This window comes from Rhinolophus ferrumequinum, chromosome 24 (assembly GCF_004115265.2).
Source record: "Rhinolophus ferrumequinum isolate MPI-CBG mRhiFer1 chromosome 24, mRhiFer1_v1.p, whole genome shotgun sequence".
NCBI lineage: Eukaryota > Metazoa > Chordata > Mammalia > Chiroptera > Rhinolophidae > Rhinolophus > Rhinolophus ferrumequinum.
The window spans coordinates 22,379,510-22,399,636 of record NC_046307.1 but is presented as its reverse complement, the minus strand read 5'-3'; the positions used below and the strand labels follow the sequence as shown (position 1 = coordinate 22,399,636).

At 55.2% G+C, this 20,127-nt stretch overlaps 1 protein-coding gene across 4 annotated transcripts in view; it reads left to right on the top strand.

Annotated features, from left to right (window-relative positions):
- Positions 1 to 251: 251 nt before the first annotated feature.
- PDGFRB (platelet derived growth factor receptor beta) overlaps positions 252 to 20,127 on the top strand; it is a 36,062-nt gene continuing 16,186 nt past the window's right edge. The window contains exons 1-7 of one of the 4 annotated variants that reach the window (XM_033096190.1): positions 252 to 712; positions 3,113 to 3,270; positions 16,223 to 16,268; positions 17,386 to 17,709; positions 18,194 to 18,460; positions 19,217 to 19,344; positions 19,462 to 19,630. In XM_033096190.1, coding sequence (XP_032952081.1) covers positions 16,229 to 16,268; positions 17,386 to 17,709; positions 18,194 to 18,460; positions 19,217 to 19,344; positions 19,462 to 19,630 — 928 coding nt within the window. In that variant the 5' untranslated portion in view covers positions 252 to 712; positions 3,113 to 3,270; positions 16,223 to 16,228. Of the gene's footprint in view, positions 713 to 3,112; positions 3,271 to 14,796; positions 15,049 to 16,222; positions 16,269 to 17,385; positions 17,710 to 18,193; positions 18,495 to 19,216; positions 19,345 to 19,461; positions 19,631 to 20,127 lie in introns of those variants that run through there. The other 3 variants (XM_033096189.1, XM_033096191.1, XM_033096192.1) reach the window with 3 other exon arrangements.

The following is a 20,127-nucleotide window of genomic DNA, read 5'->3' as shown; positions in this document are numbered from 1 at the left end:
TGGCGTGGGCTGTGGAATTTCTAAACATCCCCTCACATCCTGAGAGAGCAGGCGACGGGAGGGAGCAAGCAGAGGGAAAAGAGGAAGAAAAACAAGAAACTTGGGGGGAAAGAAAGAGAGAGGGAAAAAAGCTGAAATTGAAAACAGACGCACGCGTCCACCCTCCCCGCCCCACCGCCCCCCTTCTCTCAGCTGGGCCAATCAGAGGCTGCCCTGCAGCCTTTCCCCCAAAGTAGGGGGGGCAGGGAAGCCGGCAGTGGTGTGAGCGTTGGGGGCTGCCAGAAGCCCGCAGTCCCTGCCCGCCCGCCCCGTCTGGGACCCAGGATCGCTCTCTGAGCAACTTGGAGTGGGAGAGGAGGAGGACGAGAAGGAAAGCGCTGGGGCCGCTCTGACCAGCACTGCAGGGCAGCAGCCAGTGCGGAGCGACACAGACAGCCAGACCCAGGGCGGCCCCTCCTGGCAACCCTGCTCCTCCCGAAGGATGCCTTGGGCGTGAGGCCACTCCTCACCCCTGCAGCCCCCCACTTCCTCCCCTCTCCCAAGGCTCCGGGAACCTACCACGGTCCTTTCTGCTCTCCTATCTAGCTGTTGCCCCCATTTCGGGCCGGCAAAGACTCTCTGATAACAGGAGAGGCAGTGAGGAGGACTTCCTGGAGGGGGTGACAGCCCAGAGCCCGGGACCTTGTGCACATCAAAAGGTATCAGCAGCAAGGTAAGTGCTTGTAGAGGGGTGATCCCCAACTCCTTGTCCTGTCCCCAACTCCAGCCTGTGCCTTCTTGGATAGGTCAAAAATGGAAAATATTTTTAACAAAACCAGATGGGAGGAGGCTGGAGGCTATGGGCGGGGGACATCAGCGGCGCTGGAGGGACTAGATTTTTCCTCTCTCGTGCTCAGTCCGCGTCTGGGGAGGGTGGCCCCAGCCTCCTCAACCCTGCTGCCCCCTGCCCTCATCAAACAAACCCCAGAGGTTTCTGGGTGCTGAGTGGGGGCCTCCAAAGCACAGCAGTGCCTATGGGGGATGGGGCGAGTAGGGAGGAGCATGAGAAGGAAATTGGGAGATGGCAAGCAGGGCACACCAGAACGGGATCTAGCAGGGGCCAGGGAACCTCAGAGCCATAACCCCTGTCCCTGGACCTAAGCCTTGTCCCTACGAATCTGTCTGGCTCTAGGCCAGTGGCCGCCAGGCAACCTCTGGGGATTTAAATGGATTTGCAAATTTTCCAGATTCCTAAGATGTCCTTCCAAACCCCCAGCGGCTGGGAAAGTGCAAAGGCGAGGGGGCTGGCACTTGGCAGGCCATGTTCAGGCAACTAGGGCTGGGGGTCTTGGACCCTGCTGGCCATCAGATCTGGGGGCCCCTCTGTGAAGAAGGGGGGTGGGCCGCTGGGCCCTTTCTCCTGGTCCCAGGCAGCTGCTCAGGCCTCCTGGCTGTCTCCTTCCTTCTGGACGCTGCCCCTTCTCCACTCTATCCTAAAACATGAATTGGACCAGGATTCTTTCTGTGACTCTCCCAAGTAGAAAGCCCAAACTCCTAACCGCGCTGCCACTGATTGACACTTACTGCATGCCAGGACGGTGTGGAGAGCTTTGTAAGTGTGATTTCGCGTACCACTCACCAGCAACTCCAGAGGCAGGGACTGATTTTACGCCTGCCTTATGGGTGGGGAAACTGAGGCTCACAGCAGCCACAAAACTGTCCCACACAGGAAGGAAGTGGCAAAGCATGGGGAGGTAGTGCTCTCCTTGCCCCATCACTCCACACTTGGTCCTGTGGTCCTATTCCTTCCAGTCAGAGCCCAGGATTCCCAGAAGGAATTTGCATAATCCTGTCTGTGGACTCGTTCTTCCTCATCACTTCCACTTTCCCTTCAAGGATTCTCCCTATTTCACCTCCTCCAAGCAGCCTCCCAGGTTCTCCAAGTGCTCGCTGTGCCCTTTGTGCTGGAGGCTTGTTGCTTGGCCCTGTCTTGCTAGTCGTGTTCTGTTTGCACATCAGTGGTTGATCAGGCCCCTAGCTTCCCCATCTTGTGTTCTGTCCCCAATTTCCCCAGGTGGGCAATAGGGCTGAGAAAATGTGCTGGGGAAAGGGAGGAGGGACTCACTGAGGACTTTCTGTTCCCAAGTGTGAGACGAGAACCCAGGCCTTCTGTCTTCCCTCAGAGGCCCTTCCAGAACATCGTGCGGTTCTTCCTGAATGCATTTTTTTATGTCAAACAGGGAAGAGTGTCCCTGCCTGCCTCTGTGATCCCAAGGTGCACAGAGGCCTCTAGCGTGATCTTCTGAAGTTAAGAGTCCTCCCCTGCCTCCAATCTGGAGGTCCCCGAATCCACGACACTTGTTGGTCATTGTCACTGAGTGCTGACTCTGTGCCAGGTGCAGAGCCTGGGACCTCACATGCCTTGGAATCCCCACAGCAGCTCTTTGGAATCAGCATGATTCCCCCTGCTTTGCAGACAAAAAAACAGAGGCTCAGAGAAGCTAAGTGACTTTCCCAGGGTCACACAGTAGAGGTGGTATTTAGGCCCCCGGTCTGCCTGGTCCTAGGGGAGCATATCTCCATCCGCCCACATAGCCTGCGCCTGCCTCTAGCATGGTCCGAAGCAGAAGGTTCAGCAGCAGCCTGACCTGCTCCTGGGTCTGCCCGACCCTGGCTCCGTCTGGAGTGGGGAAGAAACCCACCTGGTCCGCATCCTCCCCTCCCCCATGCTCAGGCAGCCCTCCCTCCTCTGTGGGAAGAAGAGTTGAGACTTGTAATTGCCCACAGATGTGGGGCAGTGGAAAGCACCGTGGATTCAGAGTCAGGAGAGCTGGCGCTTGCCCTGGCTTAATTCAAATCCACTGTGTGGCCAGCCTCAGACCCCCACTTGTTCTTTCTGGGCTGCCTCCGCATCTGGAGGGCAGTGGGCACCGTGGGTAAACAACACCAGGTCTGAGTGTCAGTTGGCCATGCGTTAACCCCCGAGTTGACTTCTGCCTGACTGTGTGACCCTGGGCTACTGCTCTGCTCCTCTGGGCATCAGCTCTCAGCTCCGTGAGCGGCAGGGCGATATGTGGGTCCCATGAGATAACAGGGTAGGTCAGACGCTTAGCACAGTCCCTGCATTTCACAGACAGGACCTGATACCATTGGCTAAGAGAGGGCCGCTGCTCTCCCGCCTCCTGCACAGGACACTTGGCTGTGAAATTGGTCTGCAACCCGTAAAGGACCATGCCCATGGAAGGGGCCTGGCCAACGTGCGTATTCTAAAGGCTCACTTCCATCCTCCAGGTACAGTGGGCTGAAGGAGGGGATTTTGCTCAGCCTGTTGAGTGTGGTGAGGAGGAAGGGAGGATTGAGAGGGTCCCCAAACATCCTTGAAATGCTCCTCCTGCCTACCCCATTTTTTGCACACGGTTCAGAACCCTGTGGGCAGTGGACCCTTGGAATGGAGAGAGATCTCCTTCCACTGTTTTCCACAGCCCCCCCACCCCACCCCGTCATGCCTCCCCAGGGTCAGAGCTGGTAGCGCCTCAGCTGGAAAGCAGTGTGTGCAGGATGATATAACAGGGACCAGCCCTTTCTGAACACTTCCACTGTGCTTTACGTCCATTACTGCGAAGTTCACTGCTGCATTCCTGTATTCCTCAGCACTTAGAACAGGCCTGGCACTCAGTAAGTGCTTAAATATTTGCTGAACTATTTTATAGTTCAGCAAATAACCTCCAGCAGTAGATATAAACTCTCTGTTTTAAAGATGAGGAAATGCCCAGAGAGGTTAAGTCAGTTGCTCAAAGTCCCACAGCTAGGAAGTGGTGGAGCCAGAACTTGCACCTGGGTGTTTCTGACTCCAGCGCCCCGAGGAGAGGCTGGGGGGGGGGGGCCCGAGCCACCCCAGGGGATCCAGCATAAGCTCTGAGAATGTGCCTCAGCTATGGGGTCCCCTCAGAGTTCCAGAGGTGATCATCAGACCCTGGAACACATCCTGTGTGCCTGTGGGCGAGTTAGTCCCTCTCTGGGCCTCAGTTTTCCCATCAGTAAACCAAGGAGGTTGAACGACATGATCTCTGAGCTCCTTCCAGCCCTAAAACAATTCCAGGATTCCAGGCCATACCAGCCCAGATTGGCAGCCGCACAAGCCCTTTTGTGTACTCAGGGATCATGCATATTTAACTTCACCGTGAAAGGATTTTTTTTCTTACGCTTTTTCTACACACTACAGAAAGCAGTCAAGATCGATGATCACTAATGGAAACCCGTTCCCTGCAGTAACGAGGAGGAACTCTCTGACAATTACAGCAGCCTGTTAATGCTCCCAGTTTCTCAGGGAGCACCGAGGGCATGTTCCCAGAGCCCATATGCCCGTTTTCCTGCGATACTGAGGAAGAAGGGTTGGGAGATACGCTGTTGGGGGTGTGTGTGGATGCTGTGGCTCTTTAGGTCCCTTCCAACGCTGCTATTTTGAACCTTATATACTCTTACTTCAAGAGGAAGCTAGGCTTTGGCCATGGTAGATGGATGAAAGATGGGGTCCAGCGGGGAGGGAATGGATGCAGAGACCCACCTCTGGTGGGAGGGGACACGGAACTCACACACTTGTTGCTGCCAGTGTAGAAGCTACTTCAGACCCCTCCCAGGACTGCTGGCCCAGAGCCCTCAGGCAAAAGGCCCTTGCCCCAGGACACCCCTACGCGGATGCTTTCCGGGCACTCCTCCCCCAGCCTAGTGCAGGGGGTTCAAAATCAAAGTGTATTGCTTTAGCTACATTAATACCCTCTGTTCTCCTCATTCGGATCAGGGCTATTTGATGTCTCAGGTGCCCGAAACCTTTCATCTGCCAGAGGTACCAGCTTCTCCGCCCTGTGATGGAAAGTGTTTTCCCTTGGGAGGTGGGGGCAGCAGGGCTAGGGGTCAAACAGTTCCTGAAGGTCAGAGATGAAAGGACTTTTGGGGCCACCCAGTTCAACTTCCTTACTGTGTGGGTGGGAAACCGAGGCCCAGAGAGGGAGAGGATGTAGATCAGGGGTACAGGTCGCTAGCGATAGCACTGAGCCCAGGACCCCGCTGTGGGCCTGACCTTTCTTCTATGCCACTGCGTGTGCTGGATCTTCAGCACCGACCTTTGTCTTCCAGGGCTCAGCTCTCCCTGAGGTGAGGCCACAGGGCAGAGTTTGGGCTGAAGAGGAGAGATGCCATCTCGACAAGTGGTGGGAACCCTCCTGAGTAGTTTTGTGGACCACGGAGCCATTGGTCACCTTGCTTCTCCATTCTGGCCATAATTCCCTTTTATGTGAAGTAGGGGTGGGGCATGGGAACAGCGCAGTGACCCCAGAGGTTCCATCCAACTCTGCCATTAGCCCCTGAGAGCCCCTGCCAAGCACAGAGAGATGGATAAACAGATTGGTGGATGGATGGATGGATGGAGGGTCTCCCCTTTAGTCCAGGGAGCAGGGGTGATTTCATGAGCATCCAACCTGTGCAGTCACAGAGGACCCCATGCTTAAAATCCCTAATAATTTTTTTAACAAGTAGCCCTGCATTTTCATTTCATACGTGGCCCCACAAATTATATAGCTGGCCCTACCAGGAAGTTCAGGCTGGGTTTGAGATTCCTTTATCCCTGAAACTGGTCTCACTGCCTCCACTGTCCTCATTCTAATCCACGGCCTCCCACACAACGCCAGTTTGCTCCTGTCACTCTCCTTAGTATGGGCGAGTGACCCCATACTGCTTGTAGTTGTACCGTTACTGCTGTCCAGCCAGCAGCTAGCCCCCACCCTCACTAGCAAATCCCCCAAAATTGGCTTCCTGGTACCTCCCAGGCAAGCCCAAATCCTTATTCAGCACCCCCAAGCTTTCCCCAAATGACCTTTGCCCTCCTTCCCCGCCCAGCACCTGCCTCTTTGCTGAAGAGTCCCAATTTCTAGCCTAGCAGTTTTCTCTCTGCCCTTTCTGCCAGATGCTTTGATATCTCCCACTTCTCTAACTGCTCACACAGAGCCCCTATGGCATACCTTTCCCTGGCATCACCTGCCAAAGAACCCAACTAAACCTGAAGGCCTAGCTCAAGGCCACCCCCTCCCCACTGGAATAATCACAGAATCATAATAGTTACTATTTACTGAACACCTATTATGTATCAGGTGCATTTTATCATCATCTCTAACCCTGACAACAATGGGAAAAGGGATCTCTTATGCCATTTTCCAGGAAATTGGGACTCAGGGAAGTTAAACTCAGAGGTTACACAGTTATGACGGAGTAGGATTGATAGTTGGACCTGGATTAAGTGGCTTCAAGCTGCCCCTGACCTGGCCGGGATCCCACGCACTCTTAGTGAGACGAGCACGGCTCTCCTCAGGTGGCACTGCCATCATTAGGAAACATGAGGAAAGGAAGGCACCCATTCTGGAGCCACCCACAAGTTGGCAGCTTTGAAAAGGAGAGTTTGGGGGAAGAAGAATTATTACTGACAGCCCAGAGTTTTTCTAAACATACTTTTAGTTGATGAGCCCATTACATCCTTTTAGTGTGCCCGAGGCCATCAGGGTTCCATTTGTCTGTTCTGCTCCCTCACTAGCCTGTCCCATAACCTCCCTGGAAGAAAAGGGTCACCATCACCTACACATCCCAGTTCCCCAGCCTAGTGACTTCTGAGTAATTAGGGGGCAGCGGAGGCCCCAAGCCTGAGGACCAGAGGAGCTGACCCTACACAGCCATTTGAGCTCTCGTGCTGTATAAGCATCTATTGAGCACCAATTCTAAGCCTAATCCCTTATTAGGAACTTGGAGACATCCCCCCAAATTGTTAGCTGTGTTTTCTCATTTGTGGGAAATCAAATTAAGGGCCTAAGACAAAGGTACAGGAAAGAGCTTGTTGACAGACGGTGGACTGGGGGTCATTGGACTTGGTTTCTGGTCTGGGTGCGCCTCTAAAATCCCTGAATATGCTAGGACACCCTGCCCCCACCCCAGCTGAGCCTGCTAATAACACCAGTCACCTTTGGGGAAGGCCTTTCGCGTCATTTCGTTTATCACGTGCATCTCTTTGCTGACAAGCCTAGCCTCGCAGGGTCTCGGCTGTACACTCAGGGCCAAGTGAGTAAGGGAATGAGTTACTCTCCCGTGAGTGAATGAAAACTAATAACGTGACCACTGACTTTGCAGAGGGCTGTGTGCCAGGCCCTACTCTAAGCATTTTACTTGTATTAACTCACTTGAAGGCCTTGATGAGCCCCGGTTTACAGATGGGAAAACCAAGGCACAGAGAGTCTAAGTAACAGTAAATGGGAGAATTGGGGGTGAATGACTGAAGAACGAGGTACAGGAGCAGCTGCTGAGAAAAGCAAGAGGGAAATGAAACACGGGAGCTTTCTCTCCTCCAGCTCTGCTGCCCAGCAGGACTCTGAGGGGAATCTCAATGCTCCATAATTGGCACCAATTAATAGCTAGCTACCCCAGCCCGGTTTGCAGGCTCTGGGCTGGTGGGGGAGGCGGTGTGCTGGTGGGTCAGTACCAACGGCCCTAGGCCTGCCTGCCCCTGCCCACTTGGCTCTGAGAATCCATTCTATTTGCAGCCCCCACCCCGGCCCAGGGCTGATGTGGGGCTGGCAGCAGCCCGGGGAACAGAAGGTTTGCTTGTCTGCGCCTGCTGCACCCCCACTCCCCAGCCTCAGCCTGGGACCCCTCTCAGGGGCTCCTTTGGCTGCCAGGGCCTGGCGCTCTCCGTTGCCATGGCACCGCCGGAGATGAGGCTCTGGGGGGTGGGGTGTGAGGCAGGGCAGTAGAGGGATGGTGGAGGCCTGGAACTGTGTAGCTGCAGAGGCCTGGGCCCTCTCTGAACAGTGCAAGGGGTTGCTGGGGCCCCAGCTCGGGGAAGGCCTGGCCCCTGAGCACAGCGGGCCTGTGGCAGAGCTGGCCACTCACTTAGCCCGACTCTCTGGAGACTCCGTCTCAGAGGCCCTTGGGACAGGCCTCAAGGTAGGCCAGAGCCTCTGCTTGGGCACTTCCCCTGTCAGACTCCTCTCCTCAACCTATGTGTTAATCCTCAGGCTCTGAGTGAAGTTACAGAAAGCTTCTGAGTTCGATTCCTAACTTGGTTTTCAAATTCCTGGGTGACCCGGGGCAGGCCCCTTGGTCAGTCTGGACCACAGTGAGGAGAGGGAGAAGACTCTGACCTCTGTGGATCCTTCCATCCTGGAGAGACTGGATTCTGTATGTACCCCATTAGGGTGAACCTAATGGGGGAGTGTTTCCCATGTGGGAGTGAACAGACCTGCTTCTGGGCAGGAGACAAACAGTCTAGCATGGTGGTTAAGAATACACCTTTGGAGTGAGACAGGCCAGAGTTTGCATCCCAACTCCATTGCTTATTGGCTGTGTGACCTTGGGCAAGTTACCAAACCTCTCTGAGACTCAGTATTCTCCTCTGTGAAATGGGAATAATGATTGTGCCTACTTCACAGGACTGTTGTGAAAAATAAAACAAAACCCCCTAGTTTGCAGAGTGCCTAGTTCCAAATTAGTAGGGGCTTTTATTTGTCTGATTGTGGGACATTAGTGCAATGAATGAGAAAAAAAATGTCCTGGGTTGGGGGTGAAGGGGGGTGCGGTTGGTAGAAAGAAGCAGGGCCAATGAGTAGAACATAAAATGAAACAGATGACACTCAATGTAATAAAAATTTTCAAATCGCCTAATCTCTGCGGATCCTGAACGGGCCAAGAATGCGATGGGCTGCAGGTGATGTAGTGAAATGTCCGTCGTGGGAGGTGTACAGTTGTAGGTTGGACGACCCCTTTGTCTGCAGAGAGGGTGGGGGAGATGTGAATAGGGAGTATCTCCCTAAGATCGCAGGACTCTATGAAAGGTGGCGTGACTGGCTCTGCCCTTGTTCGGACAGCTTCAGGTTTACCCAACTAAAAGGAAAGAGAGCAGCGGCTGAAAGGAGAGGTGACTGAAAACAGGGTGAAAGAACAAGGCTGGAGACTAGTGTATTGAGCTTGTAATGTGTGCCAGGCACCAGCTTGTCATCTTTGCCTCCTGTCTTCCAGAGGCTGTCACCTGGGCGTTAAGCCTGTGTGCTCTGGGGTCAGTCTGCCCAGGATTGAGCACTGGCTCTATCGCTGGGACACTCCATGACCTTGGGCAAAGGATGTAACCTCTCTGTGCCCCACTTTCCTCAGGTGTAAAATGAAGAGGCAACACTGCCTTCACGAGTTGCTCTGAGATCATTCACATAAAGGGCTTAGCCCAGGCTGTGGGTGATGTAAATTCTATCACGGGCCGCTATTAGTATTCGTGTGGTTATTGTTAATGCCTTCTAAGTCCTTGTTCTTTTTTGAAAGGGCTGTGGAGGGCCCAGATGGGATCCAGAGGACTCTGGTCCAGGGATCCACCGGGCCTGGGCAAAGCCAGGCCATATGGCCTAGAGGGAGATGGTGGGGACGAGCAGGGAGGCCAGCGAGGCGCCCAAGGAGGCAGGAAGTGCTTGCTCGGCAGGCGGCTGAACAGGGGCATGCAGCTGGCCTCCCTCCCTCACTGACCTTCTTCTCAGGCTGGTTCCCAGCCTGTGTGGGGACCCAGGCCCCCTCCTCTGGGCCCCCAGCGGCCGTGAGGCACACACTGAGTGCTTTCCCACGAACTGTTCCAAGTAGCTGGGCTTGCAAGTCTCCCCTACCCCCAAGCGATCACACTCTGGCGGGTGAGGGGGTGTGCGGCAAGGGGGGCGGGGGCTCACGCTGGGGGGATCAGTCCGTTCTTTATCAACCTGGCTCCAATCCAGACAGATGTTTCATTTTATTTTGAACTTCCAGAAAATAGGTCATTTCTTTCCATTGTGTCCCTGGGGAGGCCTCCTGGGGAGAGGAGCACAGAGTGAGTGACGAGTGTAGGGGCCTCATCTGGGCCCTGGGGAACTGGGAGGGCAGCAACCTTCCTCCCGCAGTCATGATGAGCTGTCTGCAGGGCCAGAGCATGAAGGTTCCTAAAAGCTGGGCTAAGAGGCCCGCCTCTACAGTAGCCCCCCCTTATCTGAGGGGGACGAGTTCTAAGCGTTCAAGTGGATGCCTGAAACTGGGGATCGTACTGAACCCCATACCTCCTGTCTTTTCCTATACATACACATACATACCGATGTAAACTAGAACAACTATAACAATATGCTGTAATAGAAGTTCTATGACGGGGGTCTCTCTCTCTCTGCTAACTGATCTGATAACTGAGACATCTACTAAGTGACTAACGGCCAGGTAAAGGGACTGCGTGGGACGCAGGGGGACTGTGCAAAATTTCATCACATGACTCAGAACGGCGCATAATTTAAAACTTAGGAATAGTTTATTTTGGGAATTTTCCAGTTAATATTTTTGGACTGTGGGTAACAAACCATGGAAAGCAAGCCGATGACTAAGGGGGACTACTGAACCCAGGAGTGAGAGCGAGCCATGGAGGTGCCAGGGAAGGACATGACCGGATAGGTACTTCAGAAAGGTTGGGGTGTGAGAACAGGTGGGAGGGGACAGACGAGAGGTGAGGAGACAGGAGGAGGTGGTGAGTGGGGCAGCCAGAGGAACCAAGCTTGTGCTGGAGGGGCAGGCATAGGGGGTCAGAATGATGGTCCACGGAACTAGCACTGTCCTACTCACTGGGATTTCCAGAACAGCTAGAGCCCGTGCCAGGCCCCCACAGAGTCATCCTCTGCTACTTTGTTTGGGGGACCTCGCAGATGCCTGGAAAACATGAAGGGCCTGTGGATCTAGAAGCACATGGCAGAGTCAGGCCTGGGAGGTCAAGTTGCATCACTGTGTGCTTTGGGCCAAGCTGCGCTCCCTCTCTGGCCTCAATGGGATCCTGAGATTTATGGGGAGATTCACTGTGTCGAGGTGGAATGTTGAGAGCCTTCCCCAACAGATAGATGTGGGGTATAGGACTGAGGGGGACAGGTGGGAACCCTACATACCCAGCCTCTTCCCAGGTTTCTACCTCCCACCTGTAACTGTCCCCGCTCAGTGGACCCTGCTCTCCTACCTGGCTCCCATGCTGCAAGATCACATCTACATCTCAGCCCACTTGGGATAAGGCCACAGAGGCCACACTCCCTGCCACATCCAGCCTCTGCCGCCATCCCGCGCATCCTCTCCCAGTTGCTGGCCCCAGATGCCTCTTGCCCCCACACACTGCTAAGCCTGGAGCCCGCTGCCTTCTCCCAGCTGAGTCATGACATCCTGGCTAGGGCCCCTCCCCAGCACCCCTCCCCCACTCCAGCATTCCAACTCTACACAGCTGACTTCCAGAACAGTCCTGAGAGCCACAGCATGTTAGCCCTGGAAGTGGTTCCGGGACAGCTCTGCCCACCCCATGTACAGATGGGGAAACTGAGGCTCAGAGAGGCGCCGGAATGCACTAGCGGTGGATGACAGAGCAGAGACTAGAACCCATGTCCCCTTACTCCCAGCCAGGGATCTGTCTCCTGAAGTTTGTCTTGGGGTCTGTGAAGTACCCCTAGTGTGGAGGAGACAAGACTAGCCTGCCAGTCAGGAGACCTGAGTCTGTGTCCCATTTTTGCCAGCAAATTAACAAGTCACTCCTCTGAGACTCAGTCTCCAATTCCTGCCTGGCTAGGACAGTGCAAGGAAAGTAACTTTGATGTAAAGGTCTATGTACAGCAGGGCGGGGGGTGGGGTGTCCTGAGGGGAGGGAGGGGGCAGCAGCTGTCGTCTGAACCCTGGGGCCTTGAGCCACCAGACGCCATCTGAGGCAGGGCTGGAGGCGAGGGCTGCCCAGTCAGGTGAGCTTCAGCTCCCTACTGGCCACCCGAGCCCAGCTTGCCTGAGCCAAAACACTGGGACCTGTCCCTGTCCTTCTCTAAGGCTCAGTTTCCTCATCTGTACAAGGAGCAGAGGAAGGGGGTCAGATCAGGTCGATGATCCCTGAGGGACGTGGAGCTCTGACATTCCAAGACTAACCCCGAGACCCCATGGCCAGGCCTCCTCCTCCCTCTGGCATCTTGTACATTCAGAGCATCCCTGGCTCAAGACCAAGACTGAGATCGAGACTAAGACCGAGATCGCCTGGCCCAGCACCCCACTCCCTTTGCAGCAGGGCTTCCTCCCACCCCCCTCTCGCTGCTGTTTCTGCCCAGCCTGTTCCCTGCCTCCAGACTGAGTGTCCCTCTACCCCCTCAGGTGCCCACAGCTCCTCCACAGCCTAAACAAGCTCAGGGGCAGCTCTTAAGCCTGTTCCTCCAGCTCATTTTCATCTCAGAAAATGGCATTGTCCCCAGCATACACACACAAGCCAGAAATAGGGGTGGGGCTCACCGATGATACTGCTCTCTTCAGCCCCCCGGCATCTGATCTCTAGGCCCTGGCATTCTCAGCTAGGTGAACCTCAAACCTATCTGTGTCTATCAGTCTCCACTGCCCTCTCCCCGGCTCAAACCAAGTAAACAGAGAAGTGGCAGCAGAGCGCTCTACCTCGGTTCAATCTCCGCTCTGTTCCTGGGCCATTTCCTCAGGTGTTCTCTGCCTCAGTTTTCCCATCTAAAGTGGGGATGATGGTATCTACCTCATGGAGTTGGCTGCTGAGCAAGTGAGTCAATACACGCCAAGCGGTTCGAATAGCACCTGGTGCAGCAAATGCACATCACACGCTGGCTTTGTGGCCTGTCTGTGAGGCATACGGATGTGTGTTCAGGGGACTTTGGGTTCCTGTGTGCACATGCTGTGTGGGCATACAGTGTTGTCTGTCCTGGGTACACGTGATTTGCCACACACACGTGCACCTCATATGGGCACGTGGAGAGCTCCCAGGCAGCAGTCTGCTGTGTGTCCATGTGCTGGGCACAGTGAGAGCTGCGTCCATGTGTGTTTTGTGTGGGCATGCTCATACTGAGTGCCTGCATGAGGGCTGGGCACACATATGGCCTCTTGCACATGGATGTGTTTCAGAGGAGTGTGTGAGCGAGCGCGTAGGCAGGAGTCTGTGCTGTGTGCGCACGTGCTAACCGTGTGCAGGCCCCCCTCCCTGGCCTGCCTGTGTCGTGGGAGCCTCAGGACCCCGAGGGAGGGAAGCTGCCGCCGGCGGATGTGGCCAAGATGGATTGGATTTATTTAGATTAAGGCGGTGGGAAAGGAGTGGAAAACTTGTATGTGCTGGAAGGAGGGAAGGCTGGGGCTCTGAGAAAGACTCCCCAAGCACACGTGCACCCCTGGACTTGGCGTCCTCAGTCTGCTCTCCCAAGGGGGTACCTCTGATTCGCTGTGATGAGCTGAATAATTACCCCATCTTTGGACCTCTGTTCCCCCAACCTGCCCAAAATAGGAGGAATGATGAGGGCTTCCTGGCACACTGTACTCTTCTCATGGGCAAAGGGGGAACCCCTGAGGGTGCCCTTCCTTTCTGTTTCAGAGGCCCCCCCCCCAAGTAGGAGAGTAGGCAGGTACAGGGGTGCCTGTTCCCTGACTGTGACACTCACCTTGTCCCAGGTGGCTCCTCCTTGGAGCACAGCCCCACCCTTGAAGAAGGGAAGTTGTCACAAGCAAGCCTACCACCCGCAAATCAGCTGCGTGGGCCCCACGGCAGCGTCTGGCAAGCCCAGAGAGATCCACAGGGCATTGGGTAGACAGCTGGGGGTGTCAGCGACTCATCCAAGATGGCCCAGGAGGTCATGCCTTGGTGCCCCATCCACACTCTGGTCCTTCCCAGTCCTGTGGCCTGTTGTCCACGCCACTCTTCCCCTGCTACGTCCTGGATTTCCATATTATCAGTTTATTTGTCTGAAAGTCACCGAAAAACTGAGGGCAACAACTCATGAAACTTCACACAGCAAGTCTGTGATGGAATGGTTGGGGAAATTGAATCCATGTAGAGATGGGTTATGGATTCTCCCATGACTCCAGCCTCAGGAATGAAGCCCCCTCCTTCTCATCAGCCTCCACCTCCCCAAACCACCCCAGCAGGAATAACAGTGACTAGAACCTTCTCCTGGCAGTTTCAGAACAGGGATGGCTCTTTAAGATGTCCCATCCAAACCTTTGTTTCCCCTGTGTGGATGGGGAAACAAAGTCCCAGAAAGGGCTGGAGACTTACCCAGTCTCATGGTGGGTCTGAGGCCACTTGTGACCAGAGCCAAAAAGCTCATTTCATAAAGAGAGAAGCCAGTCCCAGATCCCTGAGGTCTCTATACTCTCCCCAGGGCATCGGCTACACTCTCCCTCAGCTTCTTTGCCCCGCCTGTCCCCTTCCCATAGAACGATTCTTTTTGCTGTGTGACTCGGCCATGATTCTGTCCATCTCTAGGCCTCTGCTACCTGTTCAAGAAGACCCAGCTGAGAGTCTCAGAGAGTCTAAGCCGCCCCCAGCCCAGCAGGGTCAGGGGCTGCTGTGGAGGTGTGGGGGGCAACCCCCTGGGGCCCAGCCTTCCAGAGCCAGGCCAGCCCCAGTTGCTGTGACCTCCCATCTCCAGGCCAGCCGACCAAATTCCTCCTTTAGAATAATAAACAGTGTGGCCAGCCAGGGAGGCTGGGAGGGGAGGGACAGGGAGGCTGAAATGACCCCCCTCCCCCAGCCTCTGCTGCTAATGATTTTCTTTGGCTGAGATCTCTGGCAGGAAGGGGGGAGTCAGAGGGGCACCCACCGAGGGTCAGATGGGCCTCTGTGGGGGTTCTTGGCTCCACCATGGCACCGTTTCCTCCTGAGGGAGGAAGCCTGGCATCCAGCTGGAGGGGCTGGGGCAGGAGGGGGCATCAGAAGGGCTGCGTTTTCAGTCTAGAGCAATTGGGAGGGGAGAAATGAGGAGAATCTCAGGCAGGTTGGTCTGGAGGAATGGGGAGAAGGACGAGGAGAGCTTCCTGGGATGCTGGGCAGAGCTTCGACTGGGGGCCCCGCAGGCCAGGAGCCTTGCCTCTGCCCCACCACTAATGTATGAATGCAGCGTTATAAGTGGTACACTCAGCATTATTCCATTTTTGAGAGCTGGAGACTGAGGCCACAGAGATAGTGATGGCACAGGAGGTAGCCCTGCTGGGGCTTAGACTCGGACCCCAGCCTTGGACTGGAAACTAAAAGGGGTAAGTGGGGAGTGCCGTGGGGTGACCTGGGTGTGGCCTGAGGAGGAGGCCAGGCTGGGCAGCCACTCAGGGAAGTCAGCAGACCCACAGCCCTGGCAGGCTCCTTGTTGCCTGGTCACATGGCTGCTTCCCACATTTCTTGCTCTGTGACTCCCACCCACTTCTGGTCTCCTTCCTGTCCATGCTGCAGGCCGATCCCTGAAGCCTGGCTATCGGTAGTTCTTTGGAATCCTTGGATGGGGGACCACAAGCAGGGACAGAACAAACACTCCCCCAATTCAGTCTGTCTTTCAGTGTCCCTGCTTCTATCTCTTTCTGCCTCCGTCACTGTTTCCTCTCTCTCCGTCTCTCTATGTCTTTGTCTCTCACTACCTCTATCAGTTCACGTCTCTCTGTTTCTCTCTCAGACAAGCTCTGCTGTGTGACCTCAAGCAAACTTCCTCTCAGAGCCTTAATTTCCCCATCTGGACATTTGGGGGTGAGGGTAGGGGGCTTGGATTTAGTAGTCTCCAAAGACATTCCAAGGCTTGCTGTGCGGTGGGGCCTCCCCTGGGCCCAGCTTCTGGCCCCTCTTCCCTGGGCCTCCCTGTGCAACTCAGGGCTGAGTAAAGGGGGTCAGGCGTGGGGGTGCCCCCCACATTCCACAGCCCTGACTCCCCCGCTTCCCTTCCCACAGCCGCCTCCACTTCCTGTTGTGCCTGTGGAGCTGTGGGAGTTCTCTGCGTTCTGGCTTACCCCCGCCTTCTCCCCCAGGCCTTTCATCATACTTTCCAAATATTTGTCCTGGCAGATAAGAGCCTGGTATTGGAACTGTCACCCGGAGGACAGGCTGTTAGAGTTGGTGGGCCCCTGGACACCATCCAGCCTGTTCCCCACCCCCCACTGTATATACAGAGAAACTAAGGCCCAGAGAGAAGGGGGCTCAGTCACCAGAGAGGGAGAGGCAGAGACAAAGCAGGGTCCAGGTTCCTTGAGGCTGGGGGAACAGGGGGAGCAGACCTGTGGGCACGAGTCCCTCTCGACTATGGAACACGGGGAGCCTTTGACTTCAGCCCCATGGATACAGAGGCTGCGGGGCTGGGGCTGGGGTTCACTCTGCAGGACCCAGGTGTGAAGATGGGTCCTGGTACTGCCTCTGCCCGCCCTGGGCCCTGACCCCTGTTTAACTTTGTAGGACACCATGCTGCTTCAGAGTACCATGCCAGCTCCTGACCTCCAAGGTAGGTATACTGGGGCAGAGGTAGGGGTCCCGAGGAGCCACCAAGCAGGACCCTAGCGCCGGCAGGGGTGGTGCATGCTAGCACCGGATTCTGGGAGCACTGCTGTGCTCTAAGCTGCAATTTCCCACCTTCCCAGTGGGTCTCAGCCCAGGCCCCTTCCACGCCCCCGCCCTCAGCTCACAGACCTCAGTGGATCCCCTGCTTGTTCAGAGCCATCAGCTGAGATCATTTGGTTGTCCCTTCCCACCTCGTGCCCCCTCACCAGCTGTCCCCACCCCACTCAGTAACAGTCACACCATCCTCCCCTTTCTTCTCAGCACTCGCTGGTATCAGTCTGGCCAGGTCTGCTTCCGGTCTGGGCCTCCCCTCCTCTGCCTGGACCCCTCATTGGCTGTGAGCTCCCAAGTTCTGGCTGGGCTGCTCACGGCACACCCTTCCCTCACTCCCGCCCGTTACAAGTACTTGACTCTCTAGGGGCTGGTCAGCTGCTAGGCAGTGGTCACTGCCAATCAGTGATCAGGCAACAGCTTTCCTGAGGGTGACGGGCTGTGAGCACCTACTGGTCCGGGGGACGTGGTTCACAGAATCCCTCCCCAGGGGATGACAGCAGGGGAAGGGGAATCACTTGACCATCTCCCAACTCCAGTCCCCTGGAGCCCCAGGGGCTTCAGCTCCTCTCCTGTCCCAGTCTGCCCCGCTCTCAGCTACTTTGCCCCACCCTCCCCAAGCAGGGCTACCTTTGGGCTTTGGGAGGAACCTGGGTAGCTGGGACAGCTGTCGGGAAGAGGCTCAGAATGTGACCTGGGAAATAATGCCGGAACTGGAGGCTGGGAATTGCTTCCCGAGGATTTCCTGATGCCTTTGTAAGAACATGCCCACAGCCAGCATGCGGCACTGCTAATGGGCTCCAGCGCTGGGGGTCTAAAGGCACTGAGATCAGCAGGCCAGGAGGGCAGAAGGAGTCCCTGGGGACAGGCACGGAGCAAGCAGGCCTTCCAATCTGTGTTTGGATTAGGGAGGTGTGTCCCTCAAGGGCTGTACATGGCCGCCCTCAGGGTGGCTCTGGGGAGAGGTGTGGAGCTCTGTGCCCTAACGTCTGCTGCCTCCTCTCCCAAAGGCCAGGTCCTGCTGCTGCCCCTATTGTTGTTGCTGGGACGACAGGTCTCCCACGGTCTCGTCATCACACCCCCAGGGCCAGAGCTTGTCCTCAATGTCTCCAGCACCTTTGTTCTGACCTGCTCGGGTCCAGCTCCAGTGGTGTGGAAACGGATGTCCAAGCAGCCCCTGCAAGAAATGACCGAGACCCAGGAAGGCAATTTCTCCAGCATGCTGACGCTGACCAATGTCACTGGACTAGACACCGGAGAATACTTTTGTGCCTACAATGACTCTCATGGGCTGGAGGATGGTGAGCAAAAACGGCTGTACATCTTTGTGCCAGGTAAGCCCCCCGACCTGTGTGTTCACTCCCTTACTCCTCTTCCCAGCGGCAGGCATCTGGGGAAGCTCAGAGAGTGCTTTAGTGACATCATGAAATACAGCCTGCTTAGACATGCAAGTGAATCATGGAATCCTGCCTGGCTCAGTCCAGGAGTATGTTCATTCCCACCCCTTGGTCTGAATATCTATCTGCTCCTGGCCAGCCCACCCCATTTCTGGCTCCCAAGAACTCTGCATTCTCTTCCCCATGTTCTAAGCTCCAGGTACCAGCTGCCTGTCAATGTGTGGCTTATCTTCTTTCCTACCCTGGTGCTGTCCACATCAAAGGTTAAAGCGAGACGGGACCTCTGAGAGCATCATTATTCTGTAACGGGAAGACTGAGGGCCAGAAAAGGGAGGAGGCCTATTCCAGGTCACACAGAATTCAGGGGAGAGCCAGAAACCCAGCTCCCCCTGACTCTCATTCTTGCCTCCACCTTTGGCAGATCCCACCATGGGCTTCCTCCCTGTTTTCCCTGAGGAAGTATTCATCTTTCTCACGGAAGTAACCGAGATCACAATTCCATGCCGAGTGACGGATCCACAACTGGTGGTGACACTGCATGAGAAGAAAGTGGATGTCCCATTGCCCATCCCCTATGACCATCAACGTGGCTTCTCTGGGACCTTTGAGGACAAGACTTATGTCTGTAAAACCACCATTGGGGACAGGGAAGTGGATTCTGAAGCCTACTATGTCTACAGCCTCCAGGGTGAGCCCCCTTTCTGGCCTGGTGATCAGCAGAGGCAAGTATGGCCCTTTGCAGAGGTGTAGCCCTTTCCCATTTACAAAGTGTGCAACTCCATTTTTCACTGGATTCTCATCATTACAGCCTTGGAAGGCAGGTCCTGTCTCCCCATTTTACAGATGAGGAAACTGAGGCTCAGAAAGAGGATAGAGTTTGCCTAAGGTCACGGGATGAGTTAGTGGCAGAGCTGGGCTCTCTACCATGGTGGGCAAAGCCGCAGGCTCTGGGGCCAGCTACGTTTGAATCCCAGTTCTGCCACTTCCCGCCTGAGTGACTCTGAACAAGGCACACAATCGCTCGGAGCCTGCTTCTTCTGCTGTAAAATGGGAATAATGACGGCCTACCTCATGGGATTATTGTGGAGATTAAATAAAACAGAAGACAGAGGGTATCCGGTATAGAGTTATGCTCAAAAAATTTCCCCTGTACTTAGATGCACAGAGAGTACTCTGACTTCCAGACTTCCGGCCCTTCTGGAATGTCCATGAGGACATTCTGCTCCATGAGGACAGAAATTTTGTCTGTTGTATTTACTGCTAATGCCCCTGTGCCTAGAGTAGTACTTGGCACAGAGCAGCTACTTAATAGATATTTGTTGAATAAATGAATCTTCCACACCAGTCATCCCTTCCCTCTCTGGACACTGACCCCCAACCCCACGTTGAAGTGCTGGTAGCCGGTGGTGACTTGCGCGGCCCTTAGCCAGTCTCTCTCCACCAGCGTCGTCCATCAACATCACAATGAATGCCGTGCAGACTGTGGTCCGCCAGGGTGAGAATATCACCATCACATGCATTGTGACTGGGAACGAAGTGGTCAACTTTGAGTGGACATATCCCCGCAAGGAGGTAAGGCTGGGCCAGGGGTTGGAGGAAGGGCCAGGCAGGGATGTATATCTCGACGGGCGGCCTGACTTCTTGGGCCCTTCCTGATTTGGCGGGCTTGCCCCCTACCTGTCTCTACAGAGTGGGCGGCTCGTGGAGCCAGTGACTGACTTTGATACACCCTCTTACATACGCTCCATTCTGCACATCCCCAGTGTCGAGCTGGGCGACTCAGGGACCTACATCTGCAATGTATCAGAGAGTGTCTACGACCATCGGGATGAAAAGGCCATCAATGTCACTGTGGTTGGTGCGTGTCTTGGGCTCAGCCCCAATCCTCATTCTGAGCTGGATCCACACCCTGTCACAGCCCTGGGATACTGTCAGCCATATTTCAATCCAGCTCTAGCCTAGCCACAGTGCCAACCAAAGCTCCATTTCCATGATAAACCCAAACCAAAACGCAGTGTCAAGCCTAAATCCAGCCCAATTACCACCTAGACTTTCCACCTAGCCAGAACCCAGGCCCCAACCCAATTTCTAATCCCAGCCTCCATCCCAGGCCCAGGCCGCCCCACCCCCAAATTCAACAAGGCTGCAACTCATCTCTGCCACAATCCTGGGCCAGAACATGTCCAGTGAGAACTACAACTCCAGTCCAACCTCAAATCCGGTCCCCAGACCAGTATCAGCCCCAAATTCTGCTCGGTTGCAGTCCCCCTCCCAACTTCACTGCCAGCTTCAGTTGTTCCTAAAGCTTGAAGCTCTGCCCCTGAAGGCTGGGCTTCTTTGGCATTCACCTGATGC